Source organism: Salvelinus alpinus, chromosome 5 (assembly GCF_045679555.1).
Source record: "Salvelinus alpinus chromosome 5, SLU_Salpinus.1, whole genome shotgun sequence".
Lineage (NCBI taxonomy): Eukaryota > Metazoa > Chordata > Actinopteri > Salmoniformes > Salmonidae > Salvelinus > Salvelinus alpinus.
Genome location: NC_092090.1, coordinates 73582636 through 73608177, shown reverse-complemented (window position 1 = coordinate 73608177; position 25542 = coordinate 73582636). Strand labels below are relative to the sequence as shown.

The following is a 25542-nucleotide window of genomic DNA, read 5'->3' as shown; positions in this document are numbered from 1 at the left end:
GTAGACTACCATTGATGCTCAAGTAGTGGACTCTTACCTGGTTATACTTTAAATTTGTCTTCGTTTCGTGTTTCTAATTTTCAACTTACTATTTAATTGATTGGCTACACTAGCCCAATGAAAGTAAACACTTTCAGTTAAACGGTCTAATAGCCTAGTAGCCAACCTTATTTTCATGGATGCTCAATCAGCCTGCATATCGGGGTAACATATGAAGTTTTTGTTTTCCCTCCATCAGAAGGCCACATTAGTTGCATGTCTGTGTTTTATATGCTACATCAACTGGCCATGGTCATCAACAACATTTGTCGCTAGAGGCACATCGTTATACTATTGCCACACTTTATCCTCGATTTTTGGTCTTAAATTGATTTGTGCATGTTAAATGGTCTGCCCGTCTCTAAATGCCTTTCACCCCATCTGATTTTACAGTTGCGGTATAACTGAGGATTCTACTGAGGCCATCTATTGGACAGAATATTTATTACAGCTCAAAGACTACCTCTTGTAGGTCACATGGTGCGCACACACACACTTTACCACAAGCAGTCACCTGACACTCCCTACACAGTCGGTGCCAAAATGTCTGCGCACTTATCATATGGAAGAGTAAATTTAAACATTTTGAGGGAAGCAGCGCGGAAGGAGCTCCGTGAGTTTTTGGACAAATGTGGAGGAAGCAAGGTAAAACGTCTGGATTAAAGAGTTTAGAAATTACAAACTCATTTACCTTGTTTTAATCTGAATTTTCTGTTCAACACTAGCTAGCATGCAAAGCTATCATCCACATAAACAATGATGGGGTTGTTGTGGTACATAGTAATCCACATAGTTAGTAACGTTAGCTAGCTAGCTAAATAAATAACAGTTAGATGCAGTGGATTCAAGTGTCAACTTTGGACCTCAAATAGTATTTATGTGTCAAAAATTGTTGTTAACTGTCCATAGGCTATTGTGTGGGATGAATACCTGACTGGACCCTTTGGATTGATAGCACAATATTCATTGTTGAAGGTAAGACTGACTTAAAATGTGTACTTCTGTGTGTACTGTAGACCTACAGTAACAATTTTATAACCGAGTCTGACAGAATAGCAACAATGAATGCTTGTGTTTGCATAGGCTTTAGAAGGCTCACATTACAGCAAGAGCAAAATGCCAAACTGGTTGTTGACAGATCTGTGTCTTCTTTATATCCTCCAGGAACATGAGGTGGAGAAGATGTTCACCCTCAAAGGGGGGCGTCTCCCTGCTGCTGACGTGAAAAATATCATCTTCTTTGTCCGTCCCAGGCTTGAGCTGATGGATATTATAGCTGAAAATGTAATCAGGTCAGTATCTCACTGGCACTAAATACTTGTATTGATTTTGGAGTAATGCTGCAGCCAGTATTGCATATGGGTGGATGTGAATGTGGTTTGCTTACCCTCATATAGCGTATCTCTTGTGTTCAATGTGTGTTTCTGCAGTGAGGATAAGATGCATTCCCCACGTGATTTCCACATGTTGTTTGTGCCACGGCGGAGCATGCTCTGTGAGCAGAGGCTGAAAGAGCAGGGGGTCCTGGGCTCGTTTATCAACATAGACGAGTACATCCTAGACCTCATCCCCTATGATGGAGACCTGCTCTCCATGGAGTCTGAGGGGGCCTTCAGGGTAGGTTAGAACAGGGACATGCACATAGACACTACACACGTCCCAGTGTATGCATATGCCCAGTAAGGCTCAGGTACAAAGCTTTATTTTGTATTGTAAGGTGTAATTACCTATTCATGTGCCCCGCCTGGCTCCTCTAGGAGTGCTATCTGGAAAGTGACCAGACAAGTCTGTACCACACTGCCAAGGGCCTTATGACTCTCCAGGCTCTGTATGGGACCATCCCCCAGATATTTGGGAAAGGAGAGTGTGCACGGGTGAGTATTGGAAAAAGCTTCATTTGGAGTTTAAATGTCCACAGTTAACTCTTGGATAAATGCATTGTGTTGGAAATTAAACTATCGTGTCTTTTTCCTGTGAAGCATGTAGCTAACATGATGCTTAGGATGAAAAGGGAGTTTGCTGGCACCCAGACTCAGATCCTACCTGTGTTTGACTCACTGCTGTTGCTGGACCGCAATGTAGACCTGCTCACCCCTTTGGCCACACAGCTCACCTACGAGGGCCTCATTGACGAAGTCTATGGAATCACCAACGGTGAGGATGGGCCTCTGTTAATGCATGAAAAAACAATAATAAGCTAAATACAGACATTCAATGACATATAGATTCAAAGACAGACATCTTGAGAGGTTTCTGTCGATTTGTGTATGTGGTTTTGTGACCTTTGTCTGCATGTTTGTCTATTCTGTGTACATGCGTTTGCAAACAGGTTATGTGAAGTTGCCTCCTGAGAAGTTTTCTGCTCAAAAGAAGCAGGGTGAGGCGGGTAAAGACCTGCCCACGGAGCCCAAGAAGATGCAGCTCAACTCAGCAGAGGAGCTGTATGCTGAGATACGGGACAAAAACTTCAATGGCGTAGGGGCTGCACTGAGCAAGAAGGCCAAGATCATCTCCGCTGCATTTGAGGTTGGCCTCATCCCAACACACACTCACAGACACACACAGACAGGGCAGACCAACTGTTGAAAACACTCAGATGAGTCCAAATGTCAGACCACATAAGCTAGAGTTGTCATCAACTTAACAATTTGAGCCAACCCCGGTGAGCTGAAGCTCGAACCCAGGCCCCGTCCAACATCACAGACATTTTATGAACCTGAAAAAAAGCCATCGGTTTTTGAAAATATATTGATTTAAACTGATGTTGAGAACAATGCGGCGGAGGCGAGTGGCACCGGCGTGAAGAGACGAGGAAACAGTCCTTGTCTTAGAAAGGCGAGGGGTTTCTTTCTTGGAACATATGGGAATTGGCTCCAATTTCATTAATATGATTAAAATACTATATGCCAATCCCTCAGCCATAGTTATAACAGGCAATATCTAATCTGCTCCATTCAGAATCACTAGAAGCAGCAGACAAGGCGATCCAATTCCACCACTGCTATTCTTATTATCCATGGAACCTCTGGCCCAGGCAATTCGTCAATCTCTAAAATCTACTGATCACTTGATCTCATTATACACAGAAGATATTTTACTATATCTAGACAATGTATCTCAATCGTGTCGAAATGCATTGAAGGTCATAGATAAATTCAGCTCCATCTCAAGTTATAAAATAAATCTAACCAAATCTGCCCTACTGCCTCTCAAGACCCCGATGGAGGACTCCATCTCTACTTATAGAATCCAATCGTTTCCCATTTTAAATATTTGGGAATATCTCCTTCTTTAAATGAAACCATTGGCAGAAACTTTAACAGAGCACTCAAATCAATTAAATCCGACCTCAGTAGATAGAATAATATCCCAGTTGCTTTAACCAGTAGAATATCTATTGTCAAAATGAATATATTGCCATGGCTGAATTTCTGTAGTTCAATGCTTCCCATGGCGCTCCCTCTTTTGGCTATTGGGATAAAATTCATAGTGCGGTTTCAAAATGTATATGGCAAGGTAAACGATCCCAGATAAAATTAACACATTTACAAAGAGGGAAAGACATAGGAAGACTCCATACCAAACTTTAAATTGTATTTCCATCCACTAGCTTTTTTCCACGTCCTAAATTGGTTTAGACATGATTCTTCTGCCCCCGGGCTAAATATATAGAGGAATATGGTGTCTCCTATTGCCCTGGAAGAGGTGGTCTTCTCTGATATATCCCTTAAACAATGTAAACTACGCTTTGGTTCTATTATTGCTCACACAATTTCTATTTGGCGCAAAATTGATAAAACAATGTACAGTTGAAGTCAGAAGTTTACATACACTTAGGTTGCAGTCATTAACTTATTTTTCAACCACTCCACAAATTTCTTGTAAACAAACTATAGTTTTGGCAAGTCGGTTAGGACATCTACTTTGTGCATGACACAAGTCATTTTTCCAACAATTGTTTACAGACAGATTATTTCACTTATTATCCACTGTATCACAATTCCAGTGGGTCAGAAGTTTACATACACTAAGTTGACTGTGCCTTTTAAACAGCTTGGAAAATTCCAGAAAATTATGTCATGGCTTTAGAAGTTTCTGATAGGCTAACTAACATAATTTGAGTCAATTGGAGGTGTACCTGTTGATGTATTTAAAGGCCTACCTTCAAACTCAGTGCCTCTTTGCTTGACATCATGGGAAAATCAAAAGAAATCAGCTAAGACCTCAGAAAGAAAATTGTAGACATCTACAAGTCTGGTTAATCCTTGGGAGCAATTTCCAAACCCCTGAAGGTTCCACGTTCATCTGTACAAACAATAGTACGCAAGTACAAACACCATGGGACCACGCAGCCATCATACAGCTCAGGAAGGAGACGCATTCTGTCTCCTAGAGATGAACATACTTTGGTGCGAAAAGTGTAAATCAATCCCAGAATAAAGGCAAAGGCCCTTGTGAAGATGCTGGAGGACCCGACTCAATTCTGTGAAATTCTGGTCCAGCCCAAGCCCATTCAGTACTGTTGAGCTCAGGTTCAGGCTGAAAATGACAACTCTTTTCTAAAGCTCATTTAAGTCGCTTTGGATAAGAGCGTCTGCTAAACTACTCTAATGTAAATGTAATTACATTAGCTACCGATTTCTCTAATCATATCAATTTGTGTTCTTATTAATCACCTTCGATGTGCCAGGTAGACTTTTCAGAAGGTGGATTTCCAAAAAGTAAAGCCAGCTGACAGTTAGTATTATCGACTAAGAACGTAAACAACATTTTTATGATACAAGAATGTTAGATAAGAGCAACAAGAAAAGCAGTTTTCTACTGTGTTTAGGTAATCTCCCTACAGGCCTACATTTTTGTCAGCAAGAGACTTTTGGCATCAGAATTGTCACTGGATGCTTTGCATGTGATTATTAGGCTGACGTCCCACACCGGTGGACGTTGATGTATTCTTACATTTCTGTCCTGCCCAAACCTGTTCCTAATCCAAGTTTATGTTCTCTAGTTTGATGATTGTATCAGCTGTTCTCCAGCCAACAAGCCCTTTCTTACTACTGTTATGCCTACGTAGCAGCAGTCTATACGATATGTTTCATCTGAAATCATTCCAACATCTTTGCTTTGAGCTTAATGTTTGTTTATTGTGTAGTTGAGAAGTAGATTTTTGTTGTAATTTCCTACGTGATTGTCATCTCAAACGGTTCCCACATTTCACATCATCCGTATGTTACGCTACACAGTCCTTGTTAAAGTCTATCATACATTTTCCTTATTTCAAACCTCCAGCATCCAGTATCTGACTCATGGTAATGTGTGATTTAAACTGTCTACGACTGACCTGTCAACTTTTTCCCCCAGTGTTTTAATGTTATTTAATTGAATTTGTCTTGCAGGAGCGGCATAGTGCCAAAACAGTGGGCGAGATAAAGCAGTTTGTGTCCCAGCTGCCCCACATGCAGGCAGCACGGAGCTCGCTGGCCAATCACACCTCCATAGCTGAGCTCATCAAGGACATCACCAGTGAGAAAAACAACCTTTACTCCTTCTCCTTTCATGTCCAACTAACACCCCTCCACTCTATCTGTCTTTATTCCTGATACAAGATATACCTACAGTATAGTCCAATGTGGTAGAGTATATCAGTATGTCATGTATGTGTGCCATACAGTTTAGAGTAAGACAGCTGTTGATACTCTGTAACAGAGGTAAATGGATATTCTCTCTCTCTCTGATACAGCGTCTGAGGCCTTCTTTGATAACCTGACAGTGGAGCAGGAGTTTATGACTGGAGTCGATACAGACAAGGTAGGTACACAATGTTTTCAGTGCTTGGTGGACATGTGGTTAGCTCTAATATTGTAAGCTCTGGGGGGGGCCGCAAACAAAATATAAAAAAATGTAGGAACTCAGTCAGAGTCTCAACTTACTGTTGAGAGTTAGAATAGTAGAATACACAAGGTGGAATGTTGAAATGTAGTAGAGCATCACTAGTTCTTCTCTTCTAATGTCTCAATGTGACTATCAGTGTGGGTTACTGACTCCAGGGTCAGTTTGGACATATTATTGACATGAAGATAATTAATTTAATGAGATGCCTTTCACACCATGCAATGTTATTAGAACTGAGTTTGGGTATTAGACAGTTGACTTGCTCTTACATGTCTGCCATGTCTTTGTTCTAGAAAGGTGATAATGGAGACTGACAATAAACAAGCCTGTTGTAGCAGGAGGAGGGCGGAGTTTGTTTGAGAGGCTATTTACACCTTGTAGTATTCGTGGCCGAATGATTACTGACCAGGCATGCAGGGCATGTGCCCAGTGGCCCTGATTTTGTTAGTCACTCTCACTCAGATATCATATGAACATGGCATAAGTCAGTTAAGGTATGTTCAATTATGCCATGTTTTAAAAACTGCAACATTTTCTCTCCACCCCATGGCAAACTTTGTAGAATTACAGGAAATTTGCTTTAAAACTGCAACATTTTCTCTCTGCCCCATGGCAAACTTTGTAGAATTACAGGAAATTTGCTTTAAAATTGCAACATTTTCTTTCTGCCCCATGGCAAAATGTGTAAAATTTCACAAAATTTGCTTTAAAACCACAGGCGTAGAGGAGGCTAACTTAAATGTTTTACCAGAGAGGTGGGGGGCCCCAAAACAAATTCTTGCCTCGGGCCCCCAAAAAGCTAGGGTCGGCCCTGAAAGCTGCCTTCACTAAATAAACATATTTTTTGGCTGTGTGTGTGTGTGCACTCATTTCAAGTCTTGCTTGTCAACATCCCCTATTTCCCATTCCCCAGGTTAACACATACATAGAGGACTGCATCGCCCAGAAGGATCCCCTAATCAAAATCCTGCGGCTGGTCTGTATGCAGTCGGTCTGCAACAATGGCCTCAAGCAGAAGTTGTTGGACTACTACAAGAGGGAGATTCTGCAGGTGCATTTTTTTCTGATTACATTACAATAAGTCAGTGGTTTTAAACGAGTGATGGTTATTTTGAAGATGTGATGAATGCTACTGTGGCAACATGATTGACATGTGCTGTTTTTCTCCAGACTTATGGATATGAACACATGCTTACCCTTAACAACCTGGAGAAGACAGGTCTTCTGAAGCCCCAGACAAGCACCAGGAATAACTACCCCACCATCAGGAAGACACTCAAACTCTGGATGGAGGATGCCAATGAACAGGTGAATGAATCCCATGAGAGAGACATAATGCAGTCTGGGAGAGGGGATGGGAATTAACACTAACACCTGTGTAACAACACTGTAATTATTCTAGTGACACGTTAGTAATATAGTCATTGCTTAGTAATTGCACAATAATGGAGTTGTTTTTGTCATTAAGAAAGTTGAGAGAGAAAAATGTCTTTGTAAAACAACGTTCCCAAAGCTCACATGCGTAGTTTTTCCTCTGACTGTGAGAGTGGGATTTGTATTTGTATGTAGTATTGTCTGTACTGATACCCAGCTTGTGTGTGTGTGTCATCTTCATCCAGAACCCCAACGACATCTCCTATGTCTACAGTGGCTATGCTCCTCTTAGCATCCGTCTGACCCAGGTGTTGGCCAGGCCTGGCTGGCGCAGCATCGAGGAGGTTCTGAAGATGCTCCCTGGTCCACACTTTGAGGAGAGACAACAGCTGCCTGCTGGTCTCCATAAGAAACGTAAGGACTGCAGGAGACCAAGGCAGCCAGTTGCTCTCTTGCTCAACAAGCTGAGCTATTGAAAGGCAGGGTGAATGATCACCGGTGTGGTGATCTGCTGGCTGACGACAAGAGCTGGCTTTTTCCCTGTCGTGTCAGATGTCTTAGAGCAGCAGTTGATTTATTGTACACAGTGAACCAAACTGGACCTTAACATTAAGTGTGTGTCTGTCTGGGTAATTGTTTGTGTACATGTATTCGTTTATGAAAGAGGAGGGAAAAGGCACTGGGTGCTTAAATTTGTCCTGTTTCATACATGTACAAGTGTGTATTATACGTATGTGTGAAATGGACTCTGAGACACCCTCTGAGAATGGTGCACCCTGTGATCTCCACCCTGTTTGACTGTGCTTTCCCCACCCACAGGCCAGCAGGGGGAGAACAGGACCACACTGGTGTTCTTTCTGGGAGGGGTGACTTATGCGGAAATCGCTGCCCTACGCTTCCTGTCTCAGATGGAGGATGGTGGCACAGAATACATCATTGCCACCACCAAGCTCATCAATGGTACCAGCTGGATCAAATCTCTAATGGACCGCCCTGAGGCTCAGGCCTCCTGAGCCTGCTGTCTGCCCCCTCAGGGGGAACAGATGCACTGCTGGACCCAACAAACAGTCGGAAAAAAAGACCTTGCCGCTTGTTTTTAATGTCCATATTCCAGCGCCCTGCCGGTGTGTCTGATTGAGCTCAGCAGAAGTCAGTGTGAGCAGAAGTCAGCTCCTCAATTGTCTATGTCTTTCTTCTTCAACTCTCACAGCTTTCTAAATATAGTTCTCCATTGTCACCTGTTGTGGTCACTGTATGGATCCAAGAAGATGTTGTCTTACTTGGGGCATGATCATATGAAAGGTTCTAAGATCATTGAAAAAATAATACTGTATTTACACAGAGGCTGAAATGTAGTTGTTTGTATTATTATTATTATTGTTTATTGGTGATTTCAACCTATATTTAATGTGTTGTACAGTATAGGGCTTTTCTCTCCTTTCCAGGATTTGTGTAAAAAGTCCTGTAAATAAAATGTGTAATTGACAGCTTATTACTGCTTTTATAACCAGAGTCAGCCTCAGGTCTCTAAAACACTGACCATTTAAACATTTATCCTTCCACTCTACAATGTGACCAAATGTCTGATGTACAGTTGGACAGTCTGACTTTGGCTGCACCTCCGTTACACTATCCTTGCTCCACCTTCAACATATAGGATCTAAAATCCTTGATAACGATTAATTAGGCTACATGCATTGTTACTTTACGAGTTGTTTATGCTGTAGAAGAAAATAAAGATGGTACAGAATGATGCAGGCAGGGAGGAAAGGAGTGGAGCGGAAAGGTGAGCCCAGTCAGCCTTCAGCAGTCCAGCTCTCTCAAGGAACAATTAGCCCAATAACAGGCCTCCCGATCAGCCGATAATCGCCTTCTGCTGTCTGGATATCTTACCCCATAAAGGCCCATGATTTGACAGCGCAGGACGCTGATTGAATTAGGAGGCCATTTGCTCCATGTTCCGGTAGAGGATAAGTGCGGGGGAGTTGGGTTTGATCTCCTGGCTAGATCGATGGTTTGTCCGTGCCCTGCTCTATGCTCAGCGGGGTATTGTAGTCAGTGGTGGACGGGTATTGACAGGCTGACAGCAGTCTGAGATTTTTGTGAACTCACAGTCCAGATCGAAAATAATATATTTTATCTTTAACGTATAGCGAAGAGTCAGGAACTGAGTGTGAAATATCACATGAAGATATATGTTGTATTGCATTTTCTTTTCGGTTTGTCAAATGTATGATAACACACAATTGAACACATCGAAACCCGTGCACTGAGAGCATCTGCAACAGATGCAATTTCCAAGAAGTTAAAAATAGGCTTCCAATTGGGTAAGTAGCCTAACCATTTTTAGGCAGTTTATAAATACTGACAACGTTGTAACGATATGTTCAATGAGTTCATTGGTTGTATCCATGTTCAGTTATAAACTTTCATATACTTGAAAAAAGCATAAATTGTATAGTTTAGTAAACAATTTTATAATAATACAGATTATATACGTTATCAAAGCAACAACAAAAATGACTTTAGCTGAGAAAGAAGTGGGGCTTTGCTGTTTTTGGTGCACCATCCGTTAAATAGTTCCTTCTGAATAAATGTGTTTAGGCTATTGCTATATTTGGTTTTAGGGCTCTATTCGATCCATATTGCGGTTGTTCAGCGTTACAGCGTGATTGAAATGTAAAGTCAATGTTCGAGGCTGCATTCAAGGTAAACGCTGCATCTGTCGGAAATTACCTGAAAATGTATATTTCGCAATGTAACGCTTCAGTGATTCAGATTGAATAGAGCCCTTAGACTATTACATTATTTTGACTGTTGTACGTCTACAACCTTTCATAGGCCTATATGATCGAGGTTGTATCGTCTACAAGTGCAGGGAATTTGTGCACTGTAAAATGTGCATGTGGACGATAGACAGGATATCTATAAAGGAATGACATTCCCTGAGAGAATTTAAAAATTAATACATTTGAAGATCATTTCAATCGATAAAGTTGCTTAATTACTTTCTGAGTGGGTGAACCATCCACTCCAGTGTTTACAAACAGCAGCTCTTCTCCTTATTGGTTCTCTAAAATATTTTGTATCGTTACAAATAATTATTGGGGGTTTTGACAAGCTTTAAGCCATTACTGTATTCTTCAAATATCAATGGGTATATTTCAGTAGTTGAAATTACCAATAAGATATACAGACTACTTCTTGTAGCTTGTATGTGTCTGAAGTAAATGTATGATCATTTGCGATGAGTGAGATCAAAAGCATTTGGAGCAATTTACAAATATATTATGCATAAGGTAATGGTTTGACTATTGCAGTATTTAGCCATGCATATGATTGCTGATATAGGTTCTACTGTATACCCAATGGGGGACCAAATTAAAATCCTTGAAATCTTTTCAGGGCCTGGGATTGCAGAGCAGACAGATCCTGCAAACTACATCACTCATTGGGTGATTGAATACCTGTACGAGATGGAGCCAATGTTTATCTGCTTCCTTCGGACCTTTAAAGAACTTCTGAAAGTTGTTCTCTTCAGTTACACAGTGCTGTTAGGCGCTTTGCTCTTAGCAGGCTGGACAACATACTTCATGGTTGCAAAATAAAAAGGGGGACTTGATGAGTTGCTCTATTATAGTATGACTGTTATAAAAGCACTTGTGTAGGCCTATTGTTGTTCAAAATAGCCAGACTATAGGCCTACAGCCTAATAATAATAATTACGGATATAACCGGCTTAAGCAGGTTTCCAGATAATAGCAGAAGTAGGCTATGTTGTATGATATTGTATAGAACATTTGTTTATCTGTTATTATGGTGATGGTTTTTTTCGCAAAGGGAAGAAAGTTCCCATCATAATGCTTTGGTCATGTGTTCATGGTGTAAACTTGTTTCTTAGCCATGTTTCCAAGAGGATGGATTTCCCTGTGTGCAAACTCAAATTATGATGTACTCATTAAACATTTCAAATAAAATGCACAGCGTAGCTTCTCAAAGTTTGCGCTGATCGTGGCGCTGTCCATGGTGCTGAAAGTTTAGTGTGCCGCAAACGCAGAACAAGGAATTGCAGCAGGCGAGGTCTTCGTCTGCAGCTAAATTACAATCGGCCGGTGTACTAGATTATGATACGTAGGCCTACAGCAGGTCTTGCACCAGGCCCCGGTTAATTTGAGTGTGTAGTGTATTAGTGCGGAGTGGAAATTCAATAGCTTTTTAAACGTCGACGCGGCTCGTTTTCCCGTCTTTATGTGGCACCATCTTCAAGTAAGACGCGTTCACTGAGGTGTAAAGAACGGGTCCGCGTTTCACTAGTCACTAGAAGTGTTAGCTCCTCCTCCACAAATCAGTGGCTTGCGAGGGCTCGCTCTACTAGTACGCGTTAGCGTCTTTTTCATAGATAGTTGCGAAAAACAACAGCAGTTATGCTTACCCTCTCTGAGTTTATGGTAATTTTAGCTATGTTGTCCGCCACAGCGTCAGGTTATTTTGTAAGCATAGACGCTCATGCAGAAGAATGTTTATTTGAACGAGTCAACTCTGGTACCAAGATGGGCCTCATGTTTGAGGTGGCCGAAGGAGGTTTCCTTGACATCGATGTGGAGGTGAGCCCATTGAGTTGTGGAACGTGCCCAACATCTTTCTAAATCTGTTTGCGCGAAATCAGTCCCTGCAGCAGCTCAATTAGCTAGGTTTGGAATATGTGGGCCTTGCTAAATATGAGCAATTGAGTTAGCTAACGTTAGCCTAGCTAGCTAGCAAGCCATTAAACTCGTCCTACTAGTTTACTAGTTAGCAATATGAGTTAGTAAGTGTGGCTAAAAATAATGCTAACAGTTGGTCTTGTCTTGGCATATAATGTACTTGTAGCGAAGTCTACACCTTGCGGTACATAATAATGACAATTTTATTGTTAGCTAAGTTGGGTGGGTAAATAGATAGCTTGGTAACATAGCTAGCTATGTCGGAGATATTAGAAAACTATCTCTGGATGTTAGTGGCTAACTTTTTTGCGAGTTGGCCAACTAACGTTAACCTGCCTAGCTAGCAGCATCACCTTGCAAACGTCACTGAAATTGTGCCATATAAAATAAGTCCTGTTTACATAGTTATTATAATTTAAATAACATAAGCCAAGGCATGATTTCATGTTATGGCTATTTATAATTCATATATTTGTGTTGGTGGATTTGGGCAGCATTCCGTCTAAGAGCCAATTTATGCTTGATCCGAAAATGTGGTCGGAGGCTCCAGTATGGAGTTTGTGACGCAATTGCGAAGCCTCCAGCGGCATGCAGAGGCCCAATTTGAGCCATGTATGGCATGCGCCTCACACATTTTGTAACGATGCGGAGGGCTCCATATCCCAGCTCCGCATTGACATGATTGGTTGAGGGTTGATGGGGGTGCTGGAGGTCCTGTTTAAACACAAACTCACTTCCTTGACAACTTCCTTCACAACAGTTCTGCCCTGCTCCACGAAGCGCAAGAAGTATGAATGCCCTGACTTCTGCAGAGGCCATATCGCCATAAATGCTGCATGGCCAATGCAGATGTTGGATTGGCCATGTAGCGCCTTTCATTCTGGTGTCCAGTCAAAACATAACTAAATTACCTGTATTCCTAACGGTAATGGGATAGTTCACCCAAATTATATATTGGTTTCCTTGCCCTGCTATCATCCCACTTATACATTTTTTTTGTTTAACATTTATTTAACTAGGCAAGTCGGTTAAGAACAAATTCATATTTTATTTATTTACAATGACGGCTAAACCCGGACGATGCTGGACCAATTGTGCGCCGCCCAATGGGTCTCCCAATCACGGCCGGATGTGATGCAGCCTGGATTAGAACCTGGTTCTGCAGTGTCCTAGACCGCTGCGCCACTCGGAAGCCCCATTCAAGTATATTGTGCCGGTATTAGCATTTTGGGTGTATGATGTTCATGTTCAAATTATCTACAAGTGACTTTGTTGAGCTTCAGAATCAATTTTAGATACTTTCGGATGTTTGGACATGATGCACAAAAAATGCTAATATCGGTACCATGACTTAAATGGGATTTGTGCCACAAATGCTAAAATGTGGAAACTGCATCATGCAAGGGAAATAAAACCAAAGCATGGATTGCTGTCATACCTTGGCCATAGACTGCTTACAAGGTAAGGAAACCAATTGGTCATCTTGTAATTCGGCTGAACTATCCCTTTAACAGGAGATTATCAATTACTAAGCAGGTACTTTTCATTTGCAGATCACGGGTCCAGATGGGAAGCAGATTTATAAAGGAGACAGAGAATCCAGTGGAAAGTACTCTGTGGCTGCCCATATGGATGGCACATACAAGTTCTGCTTTAGCAATAAGATGTCCACCATGACGCCCAAGATTGTCATGTTTACCATTGACATCGGAGAGGCTCCCAAAGGAGACGGCATGGAGACGGAAGGTAGGCTGGGGTTAAGGTTGACGAGGCAGCAATGGCTACACTGACTGATGTTAGGAATATCATCTCACCGTCAGATGTTTTTACGTTCTGGGGAACACTGTGTGCTACTTTCATTTTCTCCTGCTGTTTTCCTTTATATGCCTTCTGTTCTATCATATTCCTCCTTTTCTCATTCTGCCTGCCCCTTCCCTCCATCAGGGGGTGGAGACACCTGGGACGGTAGGTTAACACTATTGCATGAGGTCAGAGATGGTCGTTCTTCAATGCTCTTGGAGAGAATGACCTCATTCTCTGTAGTGTTGCTTACCCCAGATACTGAATTACTTAATAAACACAGGGAATTTAAATAGTGCAGTTTTATTAATTGCCTGGGTTGTGCTGTTTTGTCTTTTGCTTTATGGACACTCACCTGTTGCCTAGCAATGACTTGAGACTGGTGAATGGACTTTGGAAATGTATGCCCCCCTCATCCCCTGCCTTATGAGCAGTAAGTGAACAATTTGGGTCAACAATTATTATTATTTTCCCTCAGTCTTTCAAAATGATTGGTTGGTCAGTTTCAATAAGAAATCTGGTATCCAATCCATGTACACGTGTGTCCAGTCAATGCAGCAGTTTGCACAGCACTACCAGCTCATACTGTGCCTTCAGTTTTATCCAAGTCTTTTGTTACTGCAGTTATTTTATATAGAAAACCCACTTAAATTATTTAAATGTACCTAACAAAGTATTTAAGGTTAACGTAAAGATTAGTTAAAAGGACAATTTTGCACAATAGGTATGCACAAGATATTGGCAGAGACATGGATGTCACAGTTTACTGACAGTTACTGATGGTGTTTATTGTGTGATGTACAAACATTTCCTGCACAAGTTTATTGCTTGAAAGTCCTTACATCCCTTTAACCAGCATCTACAATAAACCTTGGATTTGAGATTTACTTGATTTACTTATGTGCCTGTGCCTCTTGGTTTCTTTAACTGTGCAATATTTGGTGTACTGTTATTGTTCACAGCCCACCAGAACAAGCTGGAGGAGATGATTAATGAGCTAGCAGTTGCCATGACGGCCGTAAAACACGAACAGGAATACATGGAGGTCCGAGAGAGAATACACAGAGCAAGTAAGACCACTTCTGTGCTACTTCTTTCTTCAACAACATAGCAATGTAAAATGTGCTATTTCTATAGAAAATGAATAACGTATGAACAAAACCAAACAGCATTTATGTAAAGAACACCCAATTTTGACAGCTTAGTGAATGCATTGTTCAGTGGCAGTAGTTGTTTGAAGTATTGTCCTGTTTCTCTCCCTCCCCTCTAGTTAATGACAACACAAACAGCCGAGTGGTGCTTTGGTCCTTCTTTGAAGCTCTTGTGTTGGTAGCCATGACCCTGGGACAGATCTACTACCTGAAGAGATTTTTCGAGGTGCGGAGAGTTGTGTAAAACGAGGCTTTTTTTCCAACTCCAAAGTGAGTCATCATTCACTTGAACCATACTAGAAAGTTGGAAATCAAACAACCTCTGAAAAGCCTTTTCCTTATCCAATCTGTCTGTTTTCCTCTTCTCGTACTTCAGGCCATGGTACAATGTATGTTTTTCCAATCGAGGAGAACTGTCTTTGCATTGACTCCTCAGACTTTGATGACAATAGCACTGAAGAGCGTATTATACATTTTTGATCAAGAAGAGTATTTATGCATTCAAACCACTGCCCTAAAACTCAATGTCAGGAGGAGGTTTTGTAGTAAGTTGTGGACACATTAAATACAACACTGGGCTTGGAATGATAATTGTTAGACAACTGTTCAGCTTGCTCTAGATGTTTTTTAGGGAGTATATTTTGTTGTACAAATAAGTTATTTTAACACCTACCGTGCCAATCAGTCACAGTATGCACAATGCATATTTAATGGAAAAAGTAATGGAATATAATCGTACTGTATGTATTTAAGACTGTTACATTTTGGGGTAAGATGCAGAATAAGAAAAGCCTTGGTGTGAGATCTGAGCTATTGTTGCCAGTTTGAAGTAGTTGCTTGAGCATTTATTGTTCTAGTATTGTACTTTATCAAATGAGGACAATTTTGTACAGGTTTTATTCTAGTTTGTATTGGTAGTTATGTTCAATGTTTGTTATTCTGGGTTAGCAGAGGGTGACATTGGTCACAACGGGGTGAATAACAGATACAGAGCTCAGACTGAGTCAAATTAAAATGTGGATGAACTTATGACCCAAATCCAGTTCATAATAAAGTGTTTCCTTGTCCTCTTGAGATTCATTGCTTTTAATTTGTAATTAACTAGTACAGTAGTTTTATATACCCTCCCATGGGTTGGAGGAACCTTTTCAAACTCCAGTAAAGCAAGTAGGGGGAAAATGTTCACACAATGTAAAACACTTGCTTGTGAGTTTCTCATTAAATCCAAGACTAATAATAAAATCTTTGTATTATGTCTAGACTCACTATGGGTTTAATGTTATTAGTGATAAGCATATTGAAAGGTGACTTGTTCATATCTGAATTAAATGAATCCATTTGATGGTGTTTATTGTATTCTAGTGGTGGTTTACAAGTACAGCTTAATAAGTTCGTCACTGACTGCGGAAGGAGTGAGAACCCCCAGGTCTGTGAAGAGAAGTGTAATAAGCGATGGCGGTGTGTAGTCAATCATGGGGTGTTCTTGTGCTAAATCTTCCACTGCCTTCAGAGTGTCTGCTTTATACTGAGAGAGAGTGCAAAGTGAGACCACAAGTTAGCACATAACTACAGCCCAATGACCTTTAATTGTTTTTAGGGGTGGATCAGCTTTAATATTGTGGGTTCTATCAATGTAATTGTCTGCATCATTTCCAATCCCCCATAGATTTGAAATGTTTAATTTATTTTACTCTGATCCTACCTCCCCTAATTAGAGTAAAATAATGGACAACAATACTTAGCTTCTACACTGAACAAAAATAAATGCAATATGTAAAGTGTTGGTCCCATGTTTCATGAGCTGAAATAAAAGATCCCAGAAATGTTCCATATGCACGAAGTGCTTATTTCTCAAATGTTGTGCAAGAAAATCCATCCACCTGACAGATGTGGCATGTCAAAAAGCTGATTAAACAGCATGATCATTACACAGGTGCAACTTATGCTGGGGACAAAAGGACAAATGTGCAGTTGTCACAACACAATGCCACTAGTCTCAAGTTGAGGGAGCTTGAAAATGGCATACGGACTGCAGGAATGTCCACCAGAGCTGATGCCAGAGAATTGAATGTTAATTTCTCTACTATAAGCCGCCTCTGTCGTTTTACAGAATTTGGCAGTACTTCCAACCAGCCACACAACCCGCAGACCATGTGTAACCACGCCAGCCCAGGACCTCCACATCCGGCTTCTTCACCTGCTGGATGGTCTGAGACCAGCCACCCGGACAGCTGATGAAACTGAGGAGTATTTCTGTCTGTAATAAAGCCCTTTTGTGGGGAAAAACTCATTCTGACTGGCTGAGCCTGGCTCCCCAGTGGGTGGCTCCCCAGTCCCACCCATGGCTGCACCCTTGCCCATTCATGTGAAATCCATAGGTTAGGGCCTACTTTTTTTCAATTGATTGATTTCCTTCTAACTCAAAATCATTAATTGTTGCATTTATATTTTTGTTCCGTATACATACTACACTTTACGGAAACTGTATATTTTACATTTAGTCATCTTTTTCAATTTGTATTTGTTTTGTGCTACCCTCACTCCTCCCATCTATTGCTGAAAACCATCCAGTTTTGATTTTCTAATTGCCATATACTTTAACTGTGCTGTAATGTTTCACAAAAGTTCTGAACCTTTCTATTCTCAGATTGTAAATTAAAGATGAATGTTAATGACCATATTTTAGTGCAATTACCTTAAATCGGTCTGGGACATCTTGCTGGTTTAGAGGGTAGAGTCTGACAAATTTGAAGCTTTCTGCCACAACGTAGAAAGGCTTGTTGTGAGCCTTGGAACACACAGCCAGTTGATAGGTGCCAATCTGTCAAGTGGGTTGCAGAACAACCCATGATGTTGTAAATGGTATCATCCAAAGACAAACATAAGATTGTCTGATTGGTGTGTTATCCAATTCAGAATATACACAGTACCTTGTTGATAATGCCACCACTTTCCACCACTCCCTCTGCACCCACAATCACCAGATCCACCTTTTCCATTATATACCTTTAATAAAAAACACTATTTTCAGAACTGTAATAAGAGACATGGATTTCACTGACTGCTTCCTTCATATTGACTACCTGTATAAATCAAAAGCGGGTATTATTAAAACAGTAATTTTAAGGTCCTTCAAAAAAATAGTATGATTGAGCTGAGATCTCAATCTGATTTATTTATATAATTTCAAGACTCAACTGAAATGATTTTGATATTTACCCCACTGCAGCATCAAGAACCACTGTGACCGGAATGTTTAGGTTGCGTAATTTGTCTGCCATTTTTTGTCTGGAAAGAGACAAAAGTATACTTGTGAATATTCTTTCAAGTTCCTCTCTAGGGTTTGCTTAGTTTGGTATTATACATATGCACGCGTTTGTGTTGAGCACACACCCTGCAGAGTCTGGTTGTGACTCAGTGACGTAGACAATGAAGCGTTTCTTGTCGGCTGCTGCACTCGCCAGTACCCTAAGAACCACCCGGGAGGAGGAGTGTGTCAATATTTTCTGTGAATGGCAATAGAGAACACTGTGTTTGTCAGAGGCAGAATCACCATGTGTTCCAGTGAAGCAGGTTTGAGACTTCATTCAAAAAACAAAATTCTATAGAAATACTTACAGCTCCATCCTTGATAAAGATGTGGCACAGTTTTGCTACTTTACTCCTGGAAAGGGATATTTTCTTTAGAAAGAGCTCTCCTCTCTCTACCATAACTTTCTTGCATTGAGAGAGATCCTGTTCGGGGGACAAATAAAACACTTCTGAGAATGACATCTCAAATCATGATGGTACGTTGTACAACTCAAGGTACTCTCACCATTGAATACATGCAAAATCATGGTAAAGTGAGCTCGGAGTGTATAAGAGTAGCCTAGGTGTTGCAGCAAGAGGGATAGGTGATAGCCCTCTACTCACAGGGTGCTCCAGTGATGTGAGGCTGATGAAGCGGAGGAACAGTTCGCCACCAGACGAGACAGCTACAGAGGAGTCCGCCTCCTCCAGACACCCAATGGTCTGGGTCAGATTCTCTCTCAGGCCCAGGATGGTCTCACCTGCTCAGGGACATAAAGCACACAGCCAATCAATACCACAACTTGTCTATTTGCTAATAATTGACAAATCGAGTGCCAACCCTTCAGCAGTGATGAGGAAAATATCTTGAATTCAGTAACCATCAGACAAAAGATTTGCCTCTTGATTCACTACACAACAGTATAACAAGTGAAGGAGGGTAGAAAAGTAATGTCTTGTCTGAAAGTAAATCTGACTTTGGTCTCTTTTGAGGAATTCCAGGAGAGTGTGGATTGCTGCTACAGCAGAGGGTACCTCAGGGTCCTGTCTCATTTGTGTCCTGAAGTACTCCACCAGCTCTGAAAGGAGATGGCCATGGGCAAGTCAGTCATATGGAAACATGAACCATATAGAAGTGCAAATCTACTTGAACAGTGCAAATCTAATCTACTTGAACAGTGTGTTGTGCATACATGGAAACAACCCCCATGAAATCAACTGCAGGCAAGACCATGTATATATTGCTATGTGGGACCATATGAGATGCATGTCTACTCATCAAGTTCATCAATGACACCTAAACTCACCATCTTTGTCCATTCTGTCAAACAAGTCCACACCTCAACAAAAGCAGAAAGCGGCCAGATGATACCTGAATATTTGTAGAATAAACTTTCTAGCCAGCTAACCTAGTATGTGTCAGATGGATTTTTGCTGACAACTACGCTACCTAGTCTTTCGTTCTCCAGCTATCTAACGTTAGCGAGCTACTAGTCGTGTACTTGCTCGCGCTCATTAAACAGCCACGTTTTTCCTCCTCTGACGCGTATTATGCTCTTTCAAGTGTAGCTTCTTACGTTGTGGACTGAGAAAAGACAATCCTTGATTTGCGTCAAATAAAATACGTTTAATTGCAAATTCTGTCACACTTATACTGGGTTTAAGGTAAATGTTTGCTAATTTTTGGGGCTGGATTCCGCGTTCAAAACAACTGGGAACTCGGAATTCTCCGACTTCAGTACGTTCACGACAACTGGGCATTCGGAAAAAAACACTATATAGCTGATTCAAATTATCAAAGCTTGATGATTAGTTTATTATTTAAATCAGCTGTGTAGTGCTAGGGCAAAGACCAAAACGGGCACTCGAGGACCGAGTTTGAGAAACCCTGCCCTAACCATGTTAAATGTAAGCTTCAATGGGATAGAGACGTCCCAGGGACCTCGAATAGCACGGACCTTTTTCTCGGTCCGAGCTAATTTTTCCCCGAGTTCCAAGTTGTCTTGAACGCTCGGAAGTCAGAGATTTCCGAGTTCCCAAGTGTTTTAAACGCGGCATAAATATCAGATGTCGCAATTTGATGATGTACAACTAATTTCTTATTGGTTGTTTTAGGGAGAAATGGGCGGGTCTTTAGTTTGGGCACGCTGGAGGAGTTAGCAATGTTAACTTATGGTGATGGCGTCGGGTAAGTGAATTCACCATAATAGAGATTTAACCATAATAAATCATAATTTCAAACAATAATGAATATGTTAAAACATTGGAAGTGTAATATATATATATATATATATAGTGAAAACATTGGCTTACAAGCTTGCTGGCATTGAATGAGTTTTATGAAGGAATGAAATAGCTGGCTAGCTAGCTAACATTGGCTAGTTTGTGCTAATCACTAGCTAGCTAGCTAACAATTAGTAACGTTGGCGTAGTACTAATCACTGATATAAAATGAATGCATGAGAAAAGGCATAAGTTAGTTATTGTCATAACAACAATAGCCACCGGTCAAGCTAACTTCTGTGTTTGTCTGCAGAGGATGAAGTCAGTCTTCTGGTCATTGTTGTGGATGTCAATCCCATATGGTGGGGTCAGCAAGCTAATCGAGAACCTCAGGTATTTAACTATTATTAATTGTGCAATTGTCTACAGAGTTAGCCTCTACTTCAAAGAATAAATTAGACTGATATATGCATGATTTGTCTTTCTCCTTTCTTAGTTCACCCTGTCCAAGTGTCTGGATGCAGTCATGGTGATGGGTAACTCCCACCTGGTCATGACTAGGACCAACAAGCTGGCCATAATTGCCAGCCATTGTCAGGAAAGGTAATCAAACTTGTCACTTGTTAGTAGATACACAGAATACTTATAAATGCTGGTTTCTGTCCGGTGATTTTATGTTCCAATCTAATTACAAATCTCTCTCTTCCTTCCTTGTCATATGCTGCAGTCATTTTCTGTATCCTTGTAAGCTCTGGAAATCTGGAGATGGTCATGGGGATGACAATGCATCAACAAGTGGGGATGGCAAGTATGAGCTATTGTCAGTTGCCAATGACTTCATTGCAGAAGAGATCAAGAATCTCATGTCAAGAAGTAAGTGCAGAATAATTTCCCTGTGCATTGCCAAAAAATAACACAGTTAGCAGTGTTTGTCAACTCCCTTTGTGTACTCTTATAAGATCCTCACTTTTGTTATGTTTTTCAGCTGAAGTGAAGGGAAATCAGACAGACACACTATTGGCGGGATCACTTGCTAAAGCTCTCTGCTGTATCCTTTCCATTAAAATGCTTAATCATTACAATGCATTTACATTCGAACAGCAGCATAATCACCATCTTAGAGAAGATATTAATCAATTTCCCAGAAATTATTTTGGGCAAGGCTGCACATCAGAGTCTCTGGAACCCTTTCCCGACAACTTAAGGTCAGAAGTTTCTGCACATATGCGGTATTCTCTGCTTTACTCGTTCAGCTGCCCAGAGTATAGGCTGCTCTGGCGAGGGGTGCTCATTTAATAAAGTTAGGTCAAAGCTGAATCAATGTCTGCAAGATCACATACTGACAGTAGTCAACATAACAGAACCAAATATAATAGCAAAGTATAACATTACTGTAAGAAAATAAATATTAATAATTTATGAGATTTTAGGATGATTGTGCGACTGGTCCCATTTTTCTCTCGTGTGGTCAAAACTCAACAGCGTGCGCCACTAGGCAAAATATGTGCTTTGATTGAAACACAGGTATGCTACTTTAACACCATCTGTTCTAAATTTAGTCACCGTACATAATTCAAGGCAACCCTGTAGGCTACTTTAGAACAACACTGTTGATAACTCAAGAACATCTAAATATATATCCCCATGAAACTGATTGACGTTTCACACTTATAAAATGTATTTAATATGACTATTCGCACTATCATAAGGGGGAAAATATCATAAATGTGTTTTTTTTTGTCTTACAGTAACGTTATACTATGCTAATATATTCAGTTCTGTTGTGCAGAATACTGTCATTATGTGATCTTGCAGACATTGATTCAGCTTTAATCCAACTTTATTAAATGAGCACCATTTGCCAGAGTAGCCTGTTCTCTGGGAAGCCGAATGAGTAGAGCAGAAACTGCGTGAAGTAGAGAATCACGCACATGCGCAGAAGCTTCAGACCTTTAGTTGTCGGGAAGAGGGTTCTAGAGAACTTTGATGCGCAGCCACTGAATTATTTTTAAATGGCTGGTTTTTGTTGGTGTTTTGTCGATTTGTAAATTATAAATAAAATCCCCCTCATCAAATTTGAGCTGGATGCTTGTATGTTTCTTTTACTTTCAATATTCAGATATCCATAGAGTCGCAAAGGAGCTGGAAGGTATTCAGAGCATTTCAATTACTAGGTTAATAAAGTGTTAATAAATTCCATCAGATTTAATCTTACAATTTTGTAATGGTCATTATACCAGTCATGGTTTTCAGTCATGTTTCCCTGCTTTTTTTCAGCCGGACAAGAAATTAAGTCAAGGATATTGGTAAGACCTCACTGGAGTCAGTTTCACAATGGTCTCTTACTCTTTTGGTGAGTGTGGTTTGAATATTTGTTTTGTGTTTTTGCGGAATAGGTCGTTAAAGCAGCAGAAGACTGTGCCTTGCAATACATGAACTTCATGAATGTGATCTTCGCTGCCCAGAAGCAGGTAAAATTACTTCTCAGCTTTCGCTTTCTTTAGCATATGTTTAATGAAGAAACTGTGCCTCTATTTTGTCTTGTCTTGTTACAGAGCATCCTAATAGACGCCTGTGTGTTGGACTCGGACTCGGGTCTCCTCCAACAGGCAAGTTTTGATTGCTTTATCATATATATGTGCACAAACATTTTCAGAAGGTTCACCATTGTCTACTGTATTTGTCTTAACAGGCCTGTGACATAACTGGAGGATTGTACTTGAAGATACCACAGAAGATTGCCTTGGCACAATATCTTCTGGTGAGGATAAAAATGATATCAGAGATAAAAATGTATTAGCTTTTATGTCTTATCTTTTATGTCTTATGCTTTGTGTGATATTGGTTACATTCTCTTTTACCTGTAGTGGGTATTCCTGCCAGACTCTGACCAACGCTCCCAACTGGTGCTGCCACCTCCTGTACATGTGGATTACAGAGCAGCATGCTTTTGCCACAGAAACCTCATTGAGATTGGTTATGTCTGCTCAGTGTGTTTGTCAAGTGAGTTATGTTTTGTTTTCTCATTGTATAAAAGTTGTGAACATTTGCAGTTGTATAATAATTTAATTTCTAATGAACAAACCCTATTCTCTTGAAGTATTCTGCAACTTCAGTCCCATCTGCACAACGTGCGAGTGAGTACTACAGACCTTTACTCTTGTTGTAATAGACATTAGGGGAAGTAGGAACAGGTGGTAATTATTTTTGTTTCTGTGCAAATGTGTTTAGTCATCTTCAAATGCCTTTTCCTTGTAGGACTGCCTTCAAAATTCCATTGCCCCAGGTGGTGAAGTCAAAGAAGAAGAAACTCAAGCCATCAACGTGACATGCAAATTAACACTGTACATGGACCTTTGTAATTGGAAAGTTTTATTTAAAGATTACCACGGTTTTCTTTTGCTAAGGTATTACTGTATAATCACCCTCCTTGGTAAACCGCAGGTTATGTCAAGCGGAAATATTGGTTTAGGCCGGGGATGGTCACTAATACACAGAGGGCTTGTGTAGGTGCAGGTTTTTGTTTCAGGCAAGCAGTAACACACCTGATTGAACTAATCAAAATAACAAAGGAAAAAAAGCCTCCACCTCTACAACAGAGTTGGCCACCAATGGTTTAGGAAGCGCTAATGCTTGATTCATGACATGTCGGAACTAGGAAACTCAGACATGTTTGACTTGGATACGATAATACCCAAGTTTCCCACTCAGACAGTATCAGAATAAACCAATGGGAAGCTCTACACAAATAACCTAGGTACATTTTTACTCTGCGGTTCCGAGTTTCCGTCATGAATCCAGCATATGGCTCTGGGTTTATGATCACAAAAGATAATGGCTACAATTGTTTTTGTTTTTTTAAATGTCACATCTCACCATTTGTACATGCATGTTTTTGATACTTTTAAATACAGAATTTGTTAATAAATCTAGCCTAATATTCCTTAATATGAATTCCAATACAATTTTGCATCCACTCATACCAACATTCTGAATTGTTTATTTTTTACAATACCCTCTTACCATTTGTTAAGTGAACACTAACTAATTCCATAAAGATTGAATAAAATGTTTTTCCTAGTGTCATCGGTCGTCACTAGTTACCGCGGTGGTCATCAGGCAGGCAGCTGATTATTACCCCTTAATACCATGGTACTATCATGGTTTTTTGGTCACTATCCTAGGCAGGAAAATACCATTGCATTTCCTGACATGGTCATTTCCCCCCCCCTTGTACTGCCATGGCAGGAAAATATCATGGTATTTGCACCAGTACCTTGGTGTGTATATATACAAAAGTATGTGGACACCGCTTCAAATTAGTAGATTCGGCTATTTCAGCCACACCTGTAAATGACAGGTGTATAAAATCGAACACACAGCCATGCAATCTCAAAAGCCAAACATTGGCAGTAGAATGGCCTTACTGAAGAGCTCAGTGACTTTAAACGTGGCACCATTATAGGATGCCACCTTTCCAACAAATCAGATTTCTGCTCTGCTAGAGCTGCCCCGGTCAACTGTAAGTGATGTTATTGTGGAAACATCCATGGGCAACAACGGCTCAGCCACGAAGTGGTAGGCCACACAAGCTCACAGAGCGGGAACACCGAGTGCTGAAGCGAGTAAAAATCGTCAACACGTTCTACTGAGTTCCAAACTGCCTCTGGAAGCAACATCAGCACAAGAACTGTTAGTCCGGAGCTTCATGAAATGGGCTTCAATGGCCGAATAGCCTCACACAAGCCTAAGATCACCATGCGCAAAGCATCGGCTGGAGTGGTATAAAGCTCACCGCCATTGGACGCTGGAGCAGTGGAAACGTTATCTGGAGTGATGATTCACGCTTCACCATCTGGCAGTCCGACGGACAAATCTGGGTTTGGCAGATGCCAGGAGAACGCTACCTGCCCAAATGCTTAGGGCCAACTGTAAAGTTTAGTGGAGGAGGAATAATGGTCTGGGGCTGTTTTTCATGGTTCGGGCTAGACCCATTAGTTCCAGTGAAGGGAAATCTTAAAGCTACAGCCTACAATGATATTCTAGATGATTATTTGCATCCAACTTTGTGG

At 40.8% G+C, this 25542-nt stretch overlaps 4 protein-coding genes across 9 annotated transcripts; 3 read left to right on the top strand and 1 right to left on the bottom strand.

Annotated features, from left to right (window-relative positions):
- Nucleotides 1-533: 533 nt before the first annotated feature.
- LOC139576757 (vacuolar protein sorting-associated protein 33A-like) lies at nt 534-8794 on the top strand. Its single transcript, XM_071403182.1, has 13 exons — nt 534-684; nt 949-1014; nt 1204-1331; nt 1470-1656; nt 1797-1913; nt 2019-2193; nt 2369-2565; nt 5433-5559; nt 5777-5844; nt 6842-6979; nt 7099-7236; nt 7548-7716; nt 8122-8794. The coding sequence occupies exons 1-13, from the start codon at nt 583-585 to the stop codon at nt 8313-8315; spliced, it is 1806 nt and encodes a 601-aa protein (XP_071259283.1). The 5' UTR covers nt 534-582; the 3' UTR covers nt 8316-8794.
- Nucleotides 8795-11304: 2510 nt separating this feature from the next.
- LOC139576760 (transmembrane emp24 domain-containing protein 2-like) lies at nt 11305-17634 on the top strand. Of its 6 annotated transcripts, none has more exons than XM_071403187.1 (6): nt 11550-11906; nt 13559-13751; nt 13950-13970; nt 14768-14875; nt 15076-15226; nt 17067-17201. In XM_071403187.1, exons 1-5 carry the CDS (start codon nt 11727-11729, stop codon nt 15198-15200), a joined length of 627 nt encoding a protein of 208 aa, XP_071259288.1. In that variant the 5' UTR covers nt 11550-11726; the 3' UTR covers nt 15201-15226; nt 17067-17201. The 6 variants fall into 6 exon arrangements, with proteins under 6 accessions (XP_071259289.1, XP_071259290.1, XP_071259288.1 ...); XM_071403186.1 differs by lacking the exon at nt 17067-17201 and adding an exon at nt 15333-16030; XM_071403189.1 differs by lacking the exons at nt 13950-13970; nt 17067-17201 and adding an exon at nt 15333-16030 and having other exon boundaries at nt 11545-11906.
- LOC139576759 (translation initiation factor eIF2B subunit alpha-like) lies at nt 16290-20012 on the bottom strand. Its single transcript, XM_071403184.1, has 9 exons — nt 19555-20012; nt 19225-19326; nt 18872-19008; nt 18575-18691; nt 18350-18462; nt 18176-18244; nt 17887-17962; nt 17652-17777; nt 16290-16481 (listed from the first exon to the last, which is right to left on the bottom strand). Exons 1-9 carry the CDS (start codon nt 19565-19567, stop codon nt 16326-16328), a joined length of 909 nt encoding a protein of 302 aa, XP_071259285.1. The 5' UTR covers nt 19568-20012; the 3' UTR covers nt 16290-16325.
- Nucleotides 20013-20332: 320 nt separating this feature from the next.
- On the top strand, nt 20333-24556 carry gtf2h3 (general transcription factor IIH, polypeptide 3). Its single transcript, XM_071403183.1, has 13 exons — nt 20333-20435; nt 20784-20863; nt 20967-21073; nt 21198-21343; nt 21456-21518; nt 22590-22619; nt 22748-22776; nt 22867-22941; nt 23026-23079; nt 23163-23231; nt 23338-23473; nt 23571-23607; nt 23729-24556. The coding sequence occupies exons 1-13, from the start codon at nt 20420-20422 to the stop codon at nt 23796-23798; spliced, it is 912 nt and encodes a 303-aa protein (XP_071259284.1). The 5' UTR covers nt 20333-20419; the 3' UTR covers nt 23799-24556.
- The last annotated feature ends 986 nt before the right edge of the window (nt 24557-25542 follow it).